The sequence below is a fragment of the Bactrocera oleae genome, chromosome 6 (genome assembly GCF_042242935.1).
Source record: "Bactrocera oleae isolate idBacOlea1 chromosome 6, idBacOlea1, whole genome shotgun sequence".
NCBI classification, from domain to species: Eukaryota; Metazoa; Arthropoda; class Insecta; order Diptera; family Tephritidae; genus Bactrocera; species Bactrocera oleae.
This window is the reverse complement of record NC_091540.1, coordinates 16,527,218-16,545,156: the sequence shown is the minus strand read 5'-3', so window position 1 is coordinate 16,545,156 and position 17,939 is coordinate 16,527,218. Positions and strand designations below refer to the sequence as shown.

General features: G+C 31.5%; 2 protein-coding genes across 7 annotated transcripts in view; both read left to right on the top strand.

Annotated features, from left to right (window-relative positions):
• The window catches only part of LOC106617978 (neuronal calcium sensor 2), a 31,425-nt gene extending 19,665 nt beyond the window's left edge, over positions 1-11,760 (top strand). For 3 of the 4 annotated variants that reach the window (XM_036360541.2, XM_036360540.2, XM_014235481.3), the window contains 2 exons: positions 10,477-10,605; positions 11,379-11,760. In XM_036360541.2, the coding sequence (XP_036216434.1) occupies positions 10,546-10,605; positions 11,379-11,555 (237 nt within the window). In that variant the 5' untranslated portion in view covers positions 10,477-10,545 and the 3' untranslated portion in view covers positions 11,556-11,760. Of the gene's footprint in view, positions 1-6,321; positions 6,345-10,476; positions 10,606-11,378 lie in introns of those variants that run through there. The other variant, XM_070112031.1, reaches the window with a different exon arrangement.
• The window catches only part of Nca (neurocalcin homolog), a 34,521-nt gene extending 19,694 nt beyond the window's left edge, over positions 1-14,827 (top strand). For all 3 annotated transcript variants that reach the window (XM_014235478.3, XM_014235476.3, XM_014235475.3), the window contains exons 2-5: positions 13,211-13,305; positions 14,030-14,148; positions 14,240-14,428; positions 14,542-14,827. In XM_014235478.3, the coding sequence (XP_014090953.1) occupies positions 13,236-13,305; positions 14,030-14,148; positions 14,240-14,428; positions 14,542-14,736 (573 nt within the window). In that variant the 5' untranslated portion in view covers positions 13,211-13,235 and the 3' untranslated portion in view covers positions 14,737-14,827. The remainder of the gene's footprint in view (positions 1-13,210; positions 13,306-14,029; positions 14,149-14,239; positions 14,429-14,541) is intronic.
• The last annotated feature ends 3,112 nt before the right edge of the window (positions 14,828-17,939 follow it).

Below are 17,939 nucleotides of genomic sequence, written 5' to 3'. Positions count from 1 at the left end.
GTACATATCATGTTAAATTTTCTTATTTACTAAACGATCAGTACTTTCTTATAAATACTTACAAATGTGTAGCTTGTATAAAGTATTTATGAATGCACTGTGTTCTTATATATTATATATGCACCTGTGAGTATATGCTCGCAAAGGCAAGAGACCAATCTAGTCGTAGTGATACTGTTTATTGGTGGTATTGGTGTGCGGCTGTGCGTGCGTGTTTTAATAGACGGGTTCGGCCCATTAACTATCAAAGGTAATGTGGGGTAAGATAATTACTACAAAAATTGGGCGTCACAGTGTGGTTGAAATTGAATTAAAATTTAAATTGAGGTGACAAAAACGAACTAAAGTAATTTTTGACCAAAGACTTTATCATAATGCAGCAGAGATGGGTTTGGTAAATACTATAATACCCTTATTCTCCCATATACCTAATATAAGAATTGGCTTTATACTGTATATATCGGTTAATATGTAAGATATTTTAGTAAAATTAACTGAATTTATAAAAATCTAAAATATGTGAAATTATACTACAGATATTGATTTTCGTTATTCTAACAAACCTTATGTCGTATATGTCGGTCAGTGTGTGAGTTATAAAATTGCTTAAAAATATGTTCTTGAGTATACCTGAGTAATGTCAAAGCATTGAGCAACAAGCTCAGACCTTTATTTGCCCTCAATATACCCTAAATAGTGATTTTCGACTTTTCAGTCAAGTTTAAACCGTTTAGGTTGGCGAAAATGTGTGATATTTTAATGAAATTAAGTTGACATATTTTCTTAAAAATTATAAAATTATATTATTGATTTATTTAGCGCTGAATATGAATGGAGTTGGTCTACACTACTTTGATCTAAACCTCATATTTGATCCTCTGGCTGACGTTTTTCAATCAACTCAATATGTTAAATACATCCACTTTATTTTTCTTATAATGCTTCATCTTTGTACTTAAAATGAATAAAATCCTGCTAAATTTAATATTTCGATAAGGTATAGGTGGGTCCACGCCAATTCTGTGCAAATTTGGGTTATATAGCTTGAATGGTTTAGGAGAAATATACATCTAACTTATTAGGAACCGGGGGACAAATGAGTTAAATCGAGTGAAAACTTGACTAGCACTCATTTAACAAATCACAGAATTTTCAAACATCCGGTTGTTATGTTATATTGTCGGTTATGTTGTATTGCCAAAAATAGATAAGATCGGGTCAATATTACCCCAATATCTCACATACTCAATATAAGATTTTCAAACTTCCGTTTGGCCTTATGCCATACATACAAATCAGTCAATTTGTAAGATATCTTAGCAAAATTAACCGAACATATAATATTGGATATACTATAGTTTAGCGTTTATTTATAATGTATATATTATATATATTATATATATAACTATAATTCAATGTCGAAAATATGCGCATTTAGTCTACGAATACCCCAACTCCCAAATACTACCTACTTATATTGATTTTCGTTATTCTAACAAATCTTATGGCGAACATGTCAAGTATTCCTCAGCAACGTCCAAATAATTCAATCAGATATGAATGAAATTAGTCTACACTTTTGTCCAAACCTTGTATCCCTAAAATAAGGAATTGCGGTCCTCTGCTTGACGTTTTCACATCTATTCATTATATTAAATTTAGCTTCTTTAGTTGAGTTTATATCCCATATACCTCATTTGAAGATGATTTTAATACAGTTTTAGCCTTGACCTATAAGGTAACTTAATTGTAACCCATTGACGGTTTCGTCGAATAATTAATGTTGTATTGATTCGCAAGATTTTTATACTCTCGCAACCTGTTGCTACAGAGTATAATAGTTTTGTTCACCTAACGGTTGTTTGTATCACCTAAAACTAATCGAGTTACATATAGGGTTATATATAATGTATATAAATGATCAGGATGAAGAGACGAGTTGAAATCCGGGTGACTGTCTGTCCGCCCGTCCGTCTGTCCGTCCGTCCGTGCAAGCTCTAACTTGAGTAAAAATTGAGATATTTTTATGAAACTTGGTAGACATGTTTCTTGGTACCGTGAGACGGTTGGTATTGCAGATGGGCGTAATCGGACCACTGCCACGCCCACAAAACGCCATTAATCAAAAACAAATAAATTGCCATAACTAAGCTTCGCAATAAGATACAAGACTGTTATTTGGTACACAGGATCACATTAGGGAGGGGCATCTGCAGTTAAATTTTTTTTTTAAGTGGACGTGGTCCCGCCTCTAATAGGTTTAATGTGCATATCTCCTAAACCGCTAATGCTATAATAACAAAATTCACTGGAAGCAAATGTTTTTAGCACTTCTATTGACAGTGTGAAAATAGTTGAAATCGGGTGGCAACTCCGCCCACTCCCCATATAACGGTACTGTTAAAAACTACTAAAAGCGCGATAAATCAAGCATTAAACACGCCAGAGACATTAAATTTTATCTCTGGGATGGTATGAGATGACTTTATAGGAACGGCGTTCAAAATTAGACAGTGAGCGTGGCACAGCCCACTTTTAGGTGAAAACCCATATCTTGAGATCTGCTTAACCGATTTCAACCAAATTCGGTGCATAACGTTCTTTTCATGTTTCTATGTCAAATGGGCAAAATCGGACTACAACCACGCCTACTTCCCATATAACACCATTTTAAATTCCATCTGATTCTTTCATTTTCCACTATGCAAATCAGGCAACAATGACTGTATCGGGATAAAACTTTGCGTGAATAATGCGATTAAAGTATGCCACCTTGTGGTCAAAAATTGTCTAAATCGAACCAAAACTGTTTAAGCCCCTAAGTACTAAATATGTGGACCCCAGTGCCTATAGTTGACCTTCTACCGAAAATATCAGTCAATCCACAAAGAAATCTCAAACGAGTATACTATTTGACTTTGCGAGAGTATAAAATGTTCGGTTACATCCGAACTTAGCCCTTCCTTACTTGTTTTAGTATAAAGTTTTATTAAAACCTGAGGGTACTTTTTTTTTTGCTTTGATCCTTGCAACTTGCATGAGTATAAAATGTTCAGTTTCTCCCGAACTTAGCTCTTGCTTACTTATTTAAAATCAAGTTTTACCAATACCTGAAGGTGTTTCCCCGGCTTTGATCATTGCAAGTGGCAAGAAGAAATAAAACAAATGAAGAATTTTTCAATTTTGCCTGAAATTTGGCAGATACTTAGTAATAATTCAACCTATAGTGTACACTACGTAATTCTGATATAGCCGGGACAATCGGAACTTTCTATGCTAATTAAAACGGCTCCATAAAGCTTCAACACTTTTTTGTTTTAATAGACTTCTCTATTTATTATAAAGCTTCGAAAAACAGAGCTCTTGAGAAATTTTTTTTATTTTTAATATAATATAATATTAATTTCTATATTTTAATATAATTTTCAATATAATGGAGGTCAAGGGCATCTACTTGTATAGATATCTATAGATTCTATAACGGCTTTCTGAATTACTGGTTCTCAATGAAATTTCCAGCTAATCTCGTCTTACAAATTTATCAACAGGTTAAAATCTACTACGTAGCTTAAAAGAATACGCTTCAGTGCTGTAAATTCCATACAAATATACTCGCCTAACGATGATTCCTGCTCGTTTGACAGCATGGCACATGACACGAGGGATTACATATACATATATGTGCATGCAAATCACTGCTTCAGTTTATCAGATATATGCATATTTAAGCGTGATATGCTACATTTGATCGTCAATGTCCTCAATGTGTCCTCATCAATGAGAAAATATGATGTTGAAGTCTGTTTGTTTTTTGTTTTGTTCGCACAGATTTCCATCATTTTCACATGGACGTTTAAGCAAAAAACAAAAACAAAGCATACATATATCCTATACAAGTTTATGATATGAAAACATGCGACTATAAACTGAAAAGTGTGTGTATGTTTTAAGTAGTATGAGTACATACATATGTGTGTGTGCACGATAGTTTTGGTTTTTCATTTTTGTATTTTAGTAGGAGAGTGTAATAATTTTGTGTTGTTGTTTTTGTAGTCATTCAAAGTATAGTGCTGCGCTACAGCGGTGGGACACCCGTATGTCGTCTGCCATCAACACGCTACCTATACAAGTATTTATTAATATACATATTCATGTATTATACATGTGTACATATATTTATACCATGAACAGGGTATATTAAATTTGTTATGAACTTTGTAGTACCCAGAAAGAAACGTCGGAGACCCTATAAAATATATACAGTTACTGATAATAATATATAATCAAAATGTTTTGCAAAAAAAAAAATATTAAAACAGTTCTTATTAGGAAGCAATTATTTTTTATAGTTAATAAAATTTATTTTAAACGTTTCAAAAGCAAAAATAATTTTAAAAAACTTTAAGTATTATCAGCAGACAACTTTAAAGGAACTGTCAGGAAGGAAGGAACCTACACTCGTAAATAGTAGACTATTACAAAACATTTATTTACGAGTACGGTAGCGCGCCTTTTCGGCATAGATTCCACTAGAGCTTTATAGACTAAATTCGGTATTGAATAATAGGCCTCTTGAATTTTTTCCCATAGTTCCTCCTTATTTCGTGGTTTAATAGGTCCCAACTTTTTCTTTACAATCATCCAGAGGATTTCTATAGGATTTAAATCCGGAGATTGCGCCAGCCAAGTAATAACATTGATTCCTTGATCCTACAACCAAATCATAACCACACCCGAGGTATGCTTCGGGTTATTGACATGCTGGAACTGCCAAACTTAAGGCATATTACATTCAGCATAAGGATGCGTTACAACTTCTAAAATTCTAAGGTAGTAATAACGGTCCATTATGTCCCAAATCCAAAATAGCGGTCCAACTTCGTACTTCGAAAAACATCCACGTATCATGAGATTGTCACTTCCATTTTTGAAAGTTTTTGTCGTGTATCGGGAATTCATTTCAGAATTTCGAACGTTGAACCCAATCTTTTCTATTGCTATCTACTATATTTATTTTAGATTCATCGGACCAGAGGCTCTTACGCCCCTTTTTTGCATTTTCTTCACCGGTCCAATTGATATGCGCTGAAACAAAAGCAATCCGATTGTTCCCCTATCTTTTGTCAACATTGGAACTTTCCGGGACAAATTCTTTTTCTTTCCGAAAATACTCTTTTCTAAAAAGCGACGCGCAACAGATATCAAAGAAATTTCTATACCCAATTCTCTTAAGATAGGTACAGGGGACTTGAGAGGATCGCGTTTTGAAGTAACCACAAATTTTTCAGATATTTTTATAATTTTTTAATTTCACTTTGGGTATAATCGTTATTTTGCACATTTTTTATAAGTTTCAGCTCTGTCGCTGTGCAGTGCTTTTCTCATCCCATTTCTTCTACAAATAATACTTCATTGTTACAAAATTCCAAGTTTTAACAAATATCCCAAAGATTATGTACCTACAATATACATTTTTACTAAATAACGCCTATATTTGATATTTTTATTTCTTGATTCTATTTTTTGTCATGTCAACAAATGCACACTAAACTTTAATTTGAACACAAAGAACATAATGTTATTTTGAAAGATAAATATTGTAGGAATCGATTACAGACCAAACGTATCCGAAATTTATCGGACATATAATATAGATTTTAAATTATTTCGGAACCATCTATTTGATTCCTTTTTATTGTCTTGTATGTATATAATTGATCAGCGTGACGAGCTGAGTCGATTTAGCAATGTCCATCGGTCAGTGCGTCTGTCTGTATATACGCGAACTAGTCCCTCAGTCTTTGAGATATCTGTCTGAAATATTACACACGTATTTTTCTCCCCAAGAATCTGCTCATTTGTCGGAATTGCCCAATATTAGACCAGTACAGCATATGGCTGCCATACAAACTGAGCGATCAAAATCTATTTCTTGTGTGGAAACTTTGATTTGTAAAGGGTATTATAGCTTCGGTACAACCGAAGTTAACGTTTATTCCTTTTATTAAATACATACATATGTAAATATATATGTAGATGTATATAGATGCTTAATTATAGGTGTATATGCTATATATATATATGCATACATATTGCGGTTAAGTGCCGCTCATGCAGACGTGTCCATGTCTGTCGTTTGTTTGTTGTGTGTATTATTTTACCACTGGCTGTCCTGGTGGGTCGGCGCGCCCGTCTAAAGTTCGTTTTACAGCGTAGTGGGGGATAATAGCGTATGGTTTTTATACTCGGTTTATTTATTTTAAACGAAAACAATGCGAAAAACGCAGTGCGGATACTTGTGTGTCGCTTTTGTTTTAATTCCTTCATTAAATAGATTTATTTCTGTAAGCATTCCTTTCATCGCGCACGATTAACCGAACAGCGGTACACGCCCCGCCGCGGTCACCTTACGCTATAAAATCACTATTCAACTGCCCTCCATTCATGCGCTTCAACTTGGCTACAACAAAAACAAAAACGCAAAAATAGAAAGAAAGTAAAAAAACGCTATGTGCGTATTTGTGTTGCAAGGAAGTGGTAAAGTGATGTAATTGATTTTATACAGCCAGCTATACACACACGCACACTACCACACATACTTACATTAACAACAAAAACAGAAAATGAGAAGTAACAACTACTTATATTGACATAACAAAAAAAACAAGTGATAATAATGATAAAAAAGTAGATTTGCTTGAAAATAGGGAAGGGTAAAAAACTGTCGTTGCAAAGACAATATATTGCGTCGTACAGTATATAAGTCTATGTACATATATAATGTATATACATATATAAGCGCTCTTGTACACATAGTTATGACGCTAAGACTGATACTGACAGTATTGTGCAGCATACAAATATACTTTACACATATACACACATACATGTACGTACCCATTGACAATTATATTACGCCACATTAAATAAAAAAATATAAATAGTCGTAGTAGCCAATTGCCATTGTATACATACAAACATACATATACATGTATATATTTGTAATTATAATTTAATACATCTGCAGTTCGTCCTCTTTATCTCTAAAACATTTTTGGTGAAAAGTTACTAATTTGAAACATACACAAATACATGCATAAACATATATGTATGTATGTATGTATATACAAAAGACATAAGTGGACATTATTTTCAATAGATAAAGCTTAAACATTAAGTACTTGCACTTATCGAGCTTATCCTATGCTTATCATGTGACATGGTTAGTTGTTTAAAGAGAGCTGTGAGTCCCTATATTAAAAATTTCGAAGTATAAAGTTCTCCCATTTCTTTCATAACCTCTTTGATTCAATTTTTGAATGCGCAGGTGTGTAAAAAATCTAAATAATTTTTTTTTATATAATATTTTATATGTATGTACACTTGTGCTCATGCAAATAAGTCACATGAGCGATATGGTGTACAAATTCATAAACGTTGAATTTTATTGATAATTCGAAAAAAAAAATTTCACAAAATTAAATGCATATATGTATGTATATACGTCAATTCATCGAACATTTACATTCAAAATTTTTTTATACTCAACTTTTTAAACTATTGCATAGCTTCTTTCCGCTCGCTTTGAGCGTGGGGACTGAATCAAGAAATTCCGTAACGAAAATAAAGCTAACACGATCACAAAGTATGCGCAAAATGTTTGCATACTTTTAGGCGTATTTCCGCATATATCAAGCAGCAGGGTGTTTCAAAAATAATAATATTTAGCATACAATGTTTTTAATGGCAAATAAAAATATAGAATTTAAGAAAAAATAAATTATTCAATATTCGGAGTCATAATATTAGTAACATTATTATTATTTTGGTAAATAGCTCCCCATCTTTTGGAACAGTATCTCGTTTGACTTGAACAAAACAATTGAAATTAGGTATTTCAATCGAATTATTGGTAATTGGTAATAAATTTCCACTTATTTTGGCTGGCTATTTCAACATCAACTTCGCTGATAAAATATCAGAGCAGTTGACAACTTTTCTTTCGGAAAAATTGAACTTGAAAATGAATAATGATCCACAAGAATCCACAACATAATATGGGACCACCATTTTCCAGATATTTAGAGGATATCAAGTCTCAAACTTATGTTTCTTATTTCAATTACCATAAACCTATAGTTTCAATGATAAAAATTCCTGAATAATCTAAATGTATTTTAAGATAATAAAAATATTTTAAACAATATTAACTTTTCATTTATTCAATAAAAGAAAACAATTTGTTTTCTTATCGATCACCCAGCTCAAAAAGTGTAACTTAAATTAATATCAAAGAAAAAAAATACTGTATACAAAATAAATAAATAATTATAATTGCATAAGTTGATAGAAAATGCTATGTTATAGCTATACCGCGACAGTCCCCGAGTGCCACACGAACTTTTTTTGTGTCCTTTGAGACAAAATATTGGACACGTCTTTGTATACTCTTGCAACATGTTGCTACATAGTATAATAGTTTTGTTCATATATATATATATATATTGTGTATAAATAATCAGGATGACAAGATGAGTTGAAATCCGGGTGACTATCTGTCCGTCCGTCTGTGCAAGCTGTAACTTGAGTAAAAATTGAGAAACATGCTCACATGTTTCTTGGCATTATAAGAAGCTTGGTATTGTAGCTGGGCTCAGTCGGACCGCTACCACACCCATAAAAAGCCATTAAACGAAAACGTATAAAGTGCCATAACTAAGCACTAAATTAAGAGATGATTGCAGTAGCAAGGGGCACCTGTGGGCTAAAAATTTAAAAAAAATTGACGTGGCCCCGCCTTCTGAAAGGTTTAATGTAACATTCATATCTTCCAAACCATTCAAGCTTAAATAACCAAATTCGCTAATTACAAATCTCTTAAGCACCCCTACCGACCCTGTGAGAATGGATGAAATCTGATGATAGCCCTGCTTACTCCCCATACAACGGTACCGTTAAAAACTATTTAAATCGTGATAAATTAATGACTACCAACGCCAATCCATTTTACCTCCTATATTTGACCTTTAGTTGACTTTTTACCGAAAATATGGGTCAATGTGTGGGATATATACTTGAAATCTAGAGAGGATCCTTTTTTGATAATAGTATGTCTGTATGTCACAATAGGTTGAATGTGGTCAATACTTCCCTTATAAGTAACTACTTGTTTATAAAATCGTACCTTTTTTACCCTGAAAAGAAATCGTAAAGAATAGGCTTATACGCAAACGTTTAAAGGTACTTGTTTCAAAAGTTGAAATTTTTAAAATTCCTAGCTCCAAAATTTTTCGTATTGAGTAAAAATAAAAACTACGTGTACAATATTTTGCCTCAAAGAACACAAAAAAAAATTTTTGTACAAAAAAAATTTTTTAATGTAAATTTTTGATGGAATGATCCATATAATTTATATATATATTTTAATAATCAAATTAAATATTAGTTATTATTGTTGTAATTACTATTTCTGGAATGTTGATCAAACAGTTTAGAATTTTCTTACGTTTGTTTAGTAGATTAAATTATTGTAAAAATATTCAAAATAGAGATTTAATTGAGAGGAACTGGTTACTTGGGCACTAAAAGCGTTAGCGTCTCGACAGGCAATATGAAACGCCGAGCGTGCATTTCTGCACTGAAAAAACCTCGTAGAACATACATTAATTATTTTGAGTTCTCAACTTGTGAGTAACACCAATTATCGAATTTTCTCAGAGCGAAAAACGCAAACGGACAAGCCTTTATATTATATTCGAGTTAATTGGTCATTTGATGATCAATATTAACTACTAACAAATACAAGTTGACCTTGGCGGTACCAATATAATACCTGTTGGAAAATACCTACCAAAATTATTAAAGTTGTAGTACCGGTAGGCAGTTTAAATAGGGCTATGTAATTTTACCATAGTAAATGTCTGTCAATAATAATACTATTATCTTATCTTCATTTCCATTTCTTTTATTGTTCACTCACAAGAAACCCATTTATTCGCAATATGTAGGCTCCAGTTCCATTAACAACCTACGTAAAGTTGAATCTATGGTCATACATGTTTTTATTCGTACATCAATTTATTTGCGATTAGAATACTAGAAAATTTTCAGGGTTTCAACGTGTTTAGAGTTATTCTTCATACTGCACTTTGTCCACAAAGATTTATTGGCTAATTTCTTTCTTAAAAGAGTATCTGAATATACATTTCTAATAGTCACCATAGCTATATGTATGTAGGGTCTTAATATTCTCATTTTTGTAATATTTCTCTAAAAAAATTAAGAATTTGACACTGTGTATGTGTATGAGAGAGATTTGCGTGATTTTGTATCTAATAGTCATAAAAGCAAGTATAATTTTACAAAAACTCTTACGGTGGTCTTCGTTCCATTAAATAATAATAATACTAATTTCCCCTACGAAACGTTTTAAATGCTTTTATTGTGAACAAATTATTAATTAATCAACTTTTTTAGGAATTTCTACTTGCTATAGACGTAACATCGAGTGGCACTCCCGAGGAGAAGCTCAAATGGGCTTTCCGCATGTACGACGTAGATGGTAATGGCGTAATTGACATACAAGAAATGACGAAAATTGTTCAGGTAGTAAATATTTCATCGTACACATATCACTTAGTGATATGTAGAAGTATGTATGTATGTATTTATGTGCAATTACACATTTTTATTTGATTTTACTTTTGATGTGAAGCAGTTATTTAAATTTACCATTGGAATAGCACTACTAAAGCGTGTTTCATGAAGTGGTTTTAGTTTTTTTTTATTAAAAAAATTACAGTATGTAATTCCCACATGAATTATTTAGAAATTCGTAATGCAGCGTGGGTTCAAAACTGGTATATGTTTTCAGAATTAAATTTGACAGGAGAAAGTAGATAATACAGTTTTTTAGATTTTTATGAATTAAGTTTAAAGTTAAATATTTTAATTTTTTTTTATCGTACTCGAATAAAATTATTATCTGAAGATGTTATATATAATTATGCAGAGAAACTCTTTCTGAAAATATAGATAACATACAAATTTCCAAATAAGCAACGCTTTTTAAACATTTTACTGTCTCCGATTTATATTCATTGCGTAATTTTAATAACATCGTACAAATCTCGAAACATCTAGTATAAGAATAATTTATGCTTAAAATTAAAAAAAAATGTATACTCATAGTTTTTATTTATGTTCTTATCTCTGCACTGTTTTTGATGTATATGATAATGATATTATATTTTGATGAAAATATTAATTTATGTTTACATACAATACAAACATATATTTGTCACTAATTTGTAGACAAAATTTATGCTTTAATTACCTACGCGCGTTGTGTGCGTTATGTTCTTTTCCACTTCTTGCAGGCCATATACGATATGCTTGGCGCGTGTTCATCGAATCGACCAGCAGATTCTGCTGAGGAGCGCGCAAAAAATATTTTCGCAAAAATGGACGAAAACAATGATGGTCAATTAACTCAAGATGAATTCTTGAAAGGGTGTCTGCAAGATGAGGAACTTTCAAAAATGTTGGCCCCATAAACATCGTTCAACACAAATCCCCCGAAAAAAACCAAAGAACAAACCAAACAAAATAAAAAATAAAAAATAAAAAAAATAAAAATTAAAAGAACAACCAAATGAAATGACCCATTGTGGTTTATGTAATTTATTGAATCATTTATATCATAAAATTTATAAATTTACATTTCCTAAAATGAATACTAAGGCATCTACTAAAAATTAACACTGTGTTTCAATGTTTTCACACATGCATATACATATACATACATAGTTATATGTACTATACATATGTATGCAAGTATTTGTATGTATGTATGCCTAGTGCAAAAAATTATTTTATTAGTTATTTATTTGATTAATTTACCTTGTTTAAGTTAAACACAAACATACTATGTATGAGGCGTAAGTATGTATGTGTTTGCGTCGTTTTAAAAATGTTTAATAATTAATTTTTTTCTTGTTTTTTTATTGTAATACATAGCGTTTCTCGTTTCGTACCATTTGAATTTTTATTATTATTTTTTTTCTGAATTTTTTTACTATTTAAATTTTTTTGCTGCTAAATCTATAAAGAAATTACTTACACTCTGTCGTTTTGGTTACCTTTTATTTTACAACATATTACTCAGTTTAAGTTTGAAATGCATTAATAATTTGTAGAAATTTGCGGTATTAGCTTTTGAGTTTCTTACATTTTAGTCTCGCAGAGTAAACAGATGAGTGTTCTTGCATTTAAATAACAAAATATATTTTTATTATGAACAATATATATGTACTTGAGTGCGTTTAGCTATATAATCAATAATAAAATATAAAAACAATAACAACAGCGCGAATTATAAACAATATTTGCATTACAAGTTTTATAATTTTGTACGATTTTTTCTTTGAATTATAGCGTTTTTGTTTGGAAAATGATTTGTTCTGCGGTTGAGTGCACTTTAGGGAACAGAAATAACTAAGCAAACAAAAACGCAAAATAATTTGTTTCACAAATTCCGTACAAGTCATTGTGTTTGTTTCGTATGTGACTGCAGAAAAACACAATAATAGCTATTTTTAAGGCAAAAGAAAACAAAAAAAAAAGTGCTTTGATTAGACTCATAGTGGATATGGCTGTTCACGCAGGTGAAGAAAAATTATATTTAAACTAAAAGTGAAAAGTATATATATGTAGGATGTATGCAGTTATTTGGCTGTTTTTTTTTCTTCTTTCAAAGCATAAAGAAACATTTTTATCAAAAAAGGTATTCAGTCGATTTTTTAAAAACTATATAAAATCCTTCGAAATTATTATACTAATAAGCTAAGATTAGTTTTTTACAGTCAATATATACATGACAACTTTATATTAGTAAGCTAACAACAAAAACTTAGTTAAGGCGTTTGTTGGCTATCAAGCCGCTTTCTTATGCTATTTGAAATTTTCGTCGTTTAATAATATTGTAGCGATTTTACCACTTTTCGCATATCCGTTCAAGCAACAGCTCAAGCACATAAATAACATTTGTATTGTTCGAATTCGTAGCGCACACGCTCAAAATGAAATGCGAATGCAACATAAACGGTAACAAATTTTAAGTTTTGTAGTTTTTAGCTTTTATTTTAACATTTTTGAATTTATTTAAACCACATTAAATGTTTAAAAATTAATGAGTTTTTATATTTTACAGAGAAATCAAAGCATGAGTAATCAAAATGGGAAAGCAAAACAGTAAATTGAAGCCAGAAGTCTTAGAGGACCTCAAACAAAACACAGAATTCACAGGTAATGAATGTGAAATTATATTAGAAAAAATATGTTAATTTTATGAGATTGTAAAATGTAAGGGTGTTGGCTGAGAGGATACTTTTAACTGTTGATTGTTACTCGGTAACGATTTAATAAGCAGTATTTACTTTTTTATACTCGGTATCAATATATTTTATAAGAAAAACGCGCAAGAACAAAAAATATGAAAGCAAGAAAAAAGTTAACTTCGGCTGCACCTATAAATCCTTCACAGGTACAAAATTGTTTGAAAAAATATCTTTATCTTGATTTTGATCGATCAGTTTAAATGGCAGCTATATGCTATAGTGGTCCGATATAAACAATTTCTACTGAGGTTGTAGCGTTGCCTTAACAAATAAAAGCAAAAAGTTTTCGAAACAAAGCCTTGAGTTTCGGTCAGTTTGTATGGCAGTATGTATATGCTATAATGATGCGATATAAACAATTTGTTCGAAGTTTATAGCGATGTCTCTATACCAAATTTCATGAAAATATCTTGTGAACTTAAAATAATTTATATACGGGGGCTTGAGCTTGATTAGTCAACTTGTATGATAGCAATAACTTATAGTGGTCCGATATTAGCCGTTCCGACAAATGAGCAGTTTCTTGGGAAGAAAATATGGCGTGAAGATTTCATAGCGATATCACAAAAACTGAGCGATTATGATCATTATATATATAATATTTTTAAAATACCTATCTATTTTCGTTACAGATGCAGAAATTCAAGAATGGTATAAAGGATTTTTAAAGGATTGCCCCAGTGGGCATCTCTCCGTTGAGGAGTTCAAAAAAATATATGGGAATTTTTTTCCGTACGGTGACGCAAGTAAGGTAAGCATAAAAGTCATACTAAATTATATTTTTAATAATACATACCATATTTTAGAATGTTTCAATAAAACTGTTGTAATTTAATTTCCAGTTTGCTGAGCACGTATTTCGTACATTCGATGCCAACGGAGATGGCACAATCGACTTTAGAGAGTTTCTATGCGCGCTGAGCGTAACATCACGCGGTAAATTAGAACAGAAATTAAAATGGGCGTTCTCGATGTATGATCTAGATGGAAATGGTTACATTTCCCGACAAGAAATGTTGGAAATCGTCACGGTTAGTGCGAATTCAATTAATTTTATGCATTTCTTATATAAATGCATACTCCTTTTTGCTTTCGATATACCATATTTACTTATATATTTGATTTTTTTTCTTTAATTTCGCAGGCAATTTATAAAATGGTTGGTTCAGTTATGAAAATGCCGGAAGACGAGAGTACGCCAGAGAAACGAACGGATAAAATATTTAGACAGATGGATCGAAATAAAGACGGTAAATTAAGCCTCGAAGAGTTCATTGAAGGGGCGAAGAGCGATCCGTCAATCGTTCGCTTATTACAATGTGATCCTCAAACACATTAACTTTTATATATATAAAAAGTTATAACAAGCAATAAACAATTAATCTCAAATACATGAAAAATAATAAAGTTAAACTTGAAGTGAATTAAAATGCTTTTTGAAATGCTCATGGAATGAAGGTTGATTGAAGTGGTGGAATTATTTGAATTGGTAGTTGTTAATTGTAAACGCCTGCTAAGAAGTACTTCGATTCCAGACCTGTACTAGATAGATACTTATGTTACGGAGAGCTTAATTAAGTTTAATTAATGATATCTAAATTATTAATTTTATCCGTCAAGAGGGAATGACTCAGTCCGTTAACAGAGAAGTGATCTGATCTCGTAAATAGTCACCAGTTACTGCGTGATAAGATGATCTTAGGGTGCCGTTGTTGGGTTTTTAACCGGACACTGCGGCATATAAATAAAAAAAAACTTGTCGGATGCCATATGGCCAAATTGTCTGGAGAAAGGCGAGGTTAAGCATCTCGTCACTCTCTTCTCGACTATTTAATTATTTGTTTTTTTTGTTAGACTAATGTTGAAACATCTTTTATGTCATATTTTCAGTGAACGTAATAAATTCGATAGTAGACGACAACAGATATGTGTGCTCAAAGAACTTCGTCGACACATGAACCTAACTGAAGGATGCTGAAAAGTTTATCCTTTATTGAAGTTTATACGAACGTATACATAAATAAACATGCAGTATCTATATGTATGTATGCATACATATATTTTCTAACAAGTTTGTAATGGTGAAATACCCGTATCAAATTATCGAACATCTTTGTCATATCACAGAAAGTCGAGTCAGCCTGTCCGTCAGCGTTATCATGACGACACATGAATTTGGTTTTGTGTTACTTGTATTTATTACGATTAGCTAGAAAAAACTGAAAACAAAGTTTAGAATATTATTATCAACAAAAACATACATTTTTGTAACAAGTTTTTACATCCAAGTGAGGCGCGCTGTTGCAACGTTATTCGAATTCCTTATGTGATAAAATATGGCTCTATCCAGCATATTTTCCATACTAAGGTAATTTGCCTTACACTGATATTAGGTATAGCGACTAACGTCAGTATAGTGGCCGCCAGGCAACCTTATACCAAAATTTGCATTATGCACGGCTACTATTTATTATATTATATAGATATTTCAAAATCAGGCAATTGGTGAAGATTATTTTGCGAGTTTTGGAGTTTAAATACATTATATTTCTTCAATAGTCCGGTCAAATTAGACAAAAAGGAGTGAAGTTACATAAATTTACAACAAGCTGAAAGTTAGTGAATATGTTCAAAATATGTTTAAAAATATCATAATAAAACGCCGTTTAAAAATAAATAAAAGATGGGTGATAAAAAAAAGGAATTTTGTTTTTCGCCTGGTACATACTCTGTAAAATTTGTTGGTCGACACCTCTAGAAGTCTCTCCAAGTGTGAGCTCTTAATTGTAACGGGAAGATCCTCCATTTTATTCCGTTATCTATTTTTTTCTTATTATCAGAATAATTCATATCTCGCTTCCGACTACACTCTTACCTCGCTTAATGGCCTAGATATGTTCCACGAAACTTGGCCGTAAAGCGAAAAGCCGTATAAGGAATCAATTATTTCAATACAAATTCATTTAATGAGTTCGGTTCTAAATTTGTTAAATATGTAACAAATACATATTGTACGTATTTATATATACATAAAACTAAATATTAGACTCCAAAATTCAGCAATAATCAAAACAAAAGTGAAACAACTTCATGTTATATAAAATATGTATATCTATACAAACATAATTTTTTTAAATGATTTTAATCTGAAGATGATGATGAAATGGTAAGCAGCAGATTACAGTCATCATAATTTTTCGCTGATAAGGATGGACCTGACATTAAATTTTTTAAATTCTTGTCCTATTGTCTATTTTGTTTTTGAGAGATTTATAACAGCTAATGGCTTTGTTAATTCCTCGAGAAACTATAGCACCAAGTTCCACGTCAGGATCGTTCTCAAGGAGAATTTTCATTCTTTGTTATAAATAGGAAAAAAGCTTTCGATACATTTTTGATGTTATCAGTTACAAAAGGCTCTGTCTCTTCATCAAATGGCGGTTCTGTTTGCAGCTGAATGAGCTCCTCATATGAAAGGGATTCTCCATCTGCTTCAAGTAGATCAAGCGCATCACGTTCCTTCAAATCTTCAAAGATGCAATCATGTGCTAGATCCAAACTATTTTGCTTAATTTCAGCGAATATTTTTTGCTGTCATGTATTAAATTTAATGTTTTAAGTTATTTTATTACGATACAGTTAAGGCTTTTATGATCTAATATATTTATTCCTTCTTATAGTAAAATAAATAAAAAGGAATAAAAAAAACGAAAAGCCGGTTAAATGAAAGGATAAAATAAAATTCTCAAATTTAAGGTTACAGAGTTCTTACTGGATATGTTTACTGTCAAGCTCACATCGATAAAAAATTGTTTGGCCGTTATAGTGAAACATTTGAGGCCGTGTATCGAAAATGTGCCTTAGTTCAAAAAGGCCGTTATTGCAAAATGCCGTATAACGAGCGGCCGTATAGGGAGGTAAGAGTATACTTGAAAAATTTTTTCGTTTCATAGGTTTTGCAGAAAATTTAATGTCAATAGCGATTTTTTTTGTAAACTTAACCATTTAAAAGATATTAACGTTAAAGTTAGATTATTTTAAGGCAAATTTGTTTTTTCTTTTCAATTTTACAACTCAATGAAAAAAATCATTATATTGTATAAATAGGAAAGCTTATATGGTAGTCTCGTAGGAAATTTACTGCTCTACAGAGAGAGACTTTTTTATATACCACTGCCACTCAACTAACATATAAAATTGTAATTTGGTACGAGGGATCGCAGTAGAAATGGTATTTGTGGGCTAAACATTTTGAAAGTGGCCCCGCCCTTTAAGAGGTTTAATACGTATATATATATATATATACTTATCTCTTAAACCACTTAAGATACAATAACCAAATTCGCTCCAAGACAAATTAAGAACCCCTACCTACACTGTAAAAATGGATGAAATCGGATGATAACACCGCCTATCCTCCCATATAACGGTTTTGTTAAAAACTACTTAAAGCGTGATAAATCAATAACTAAATGCGTCAAAGACATTAAATTTTACACCCGACATGCTACGAAAGGCTCAAAATAAGACGATGGACCACAT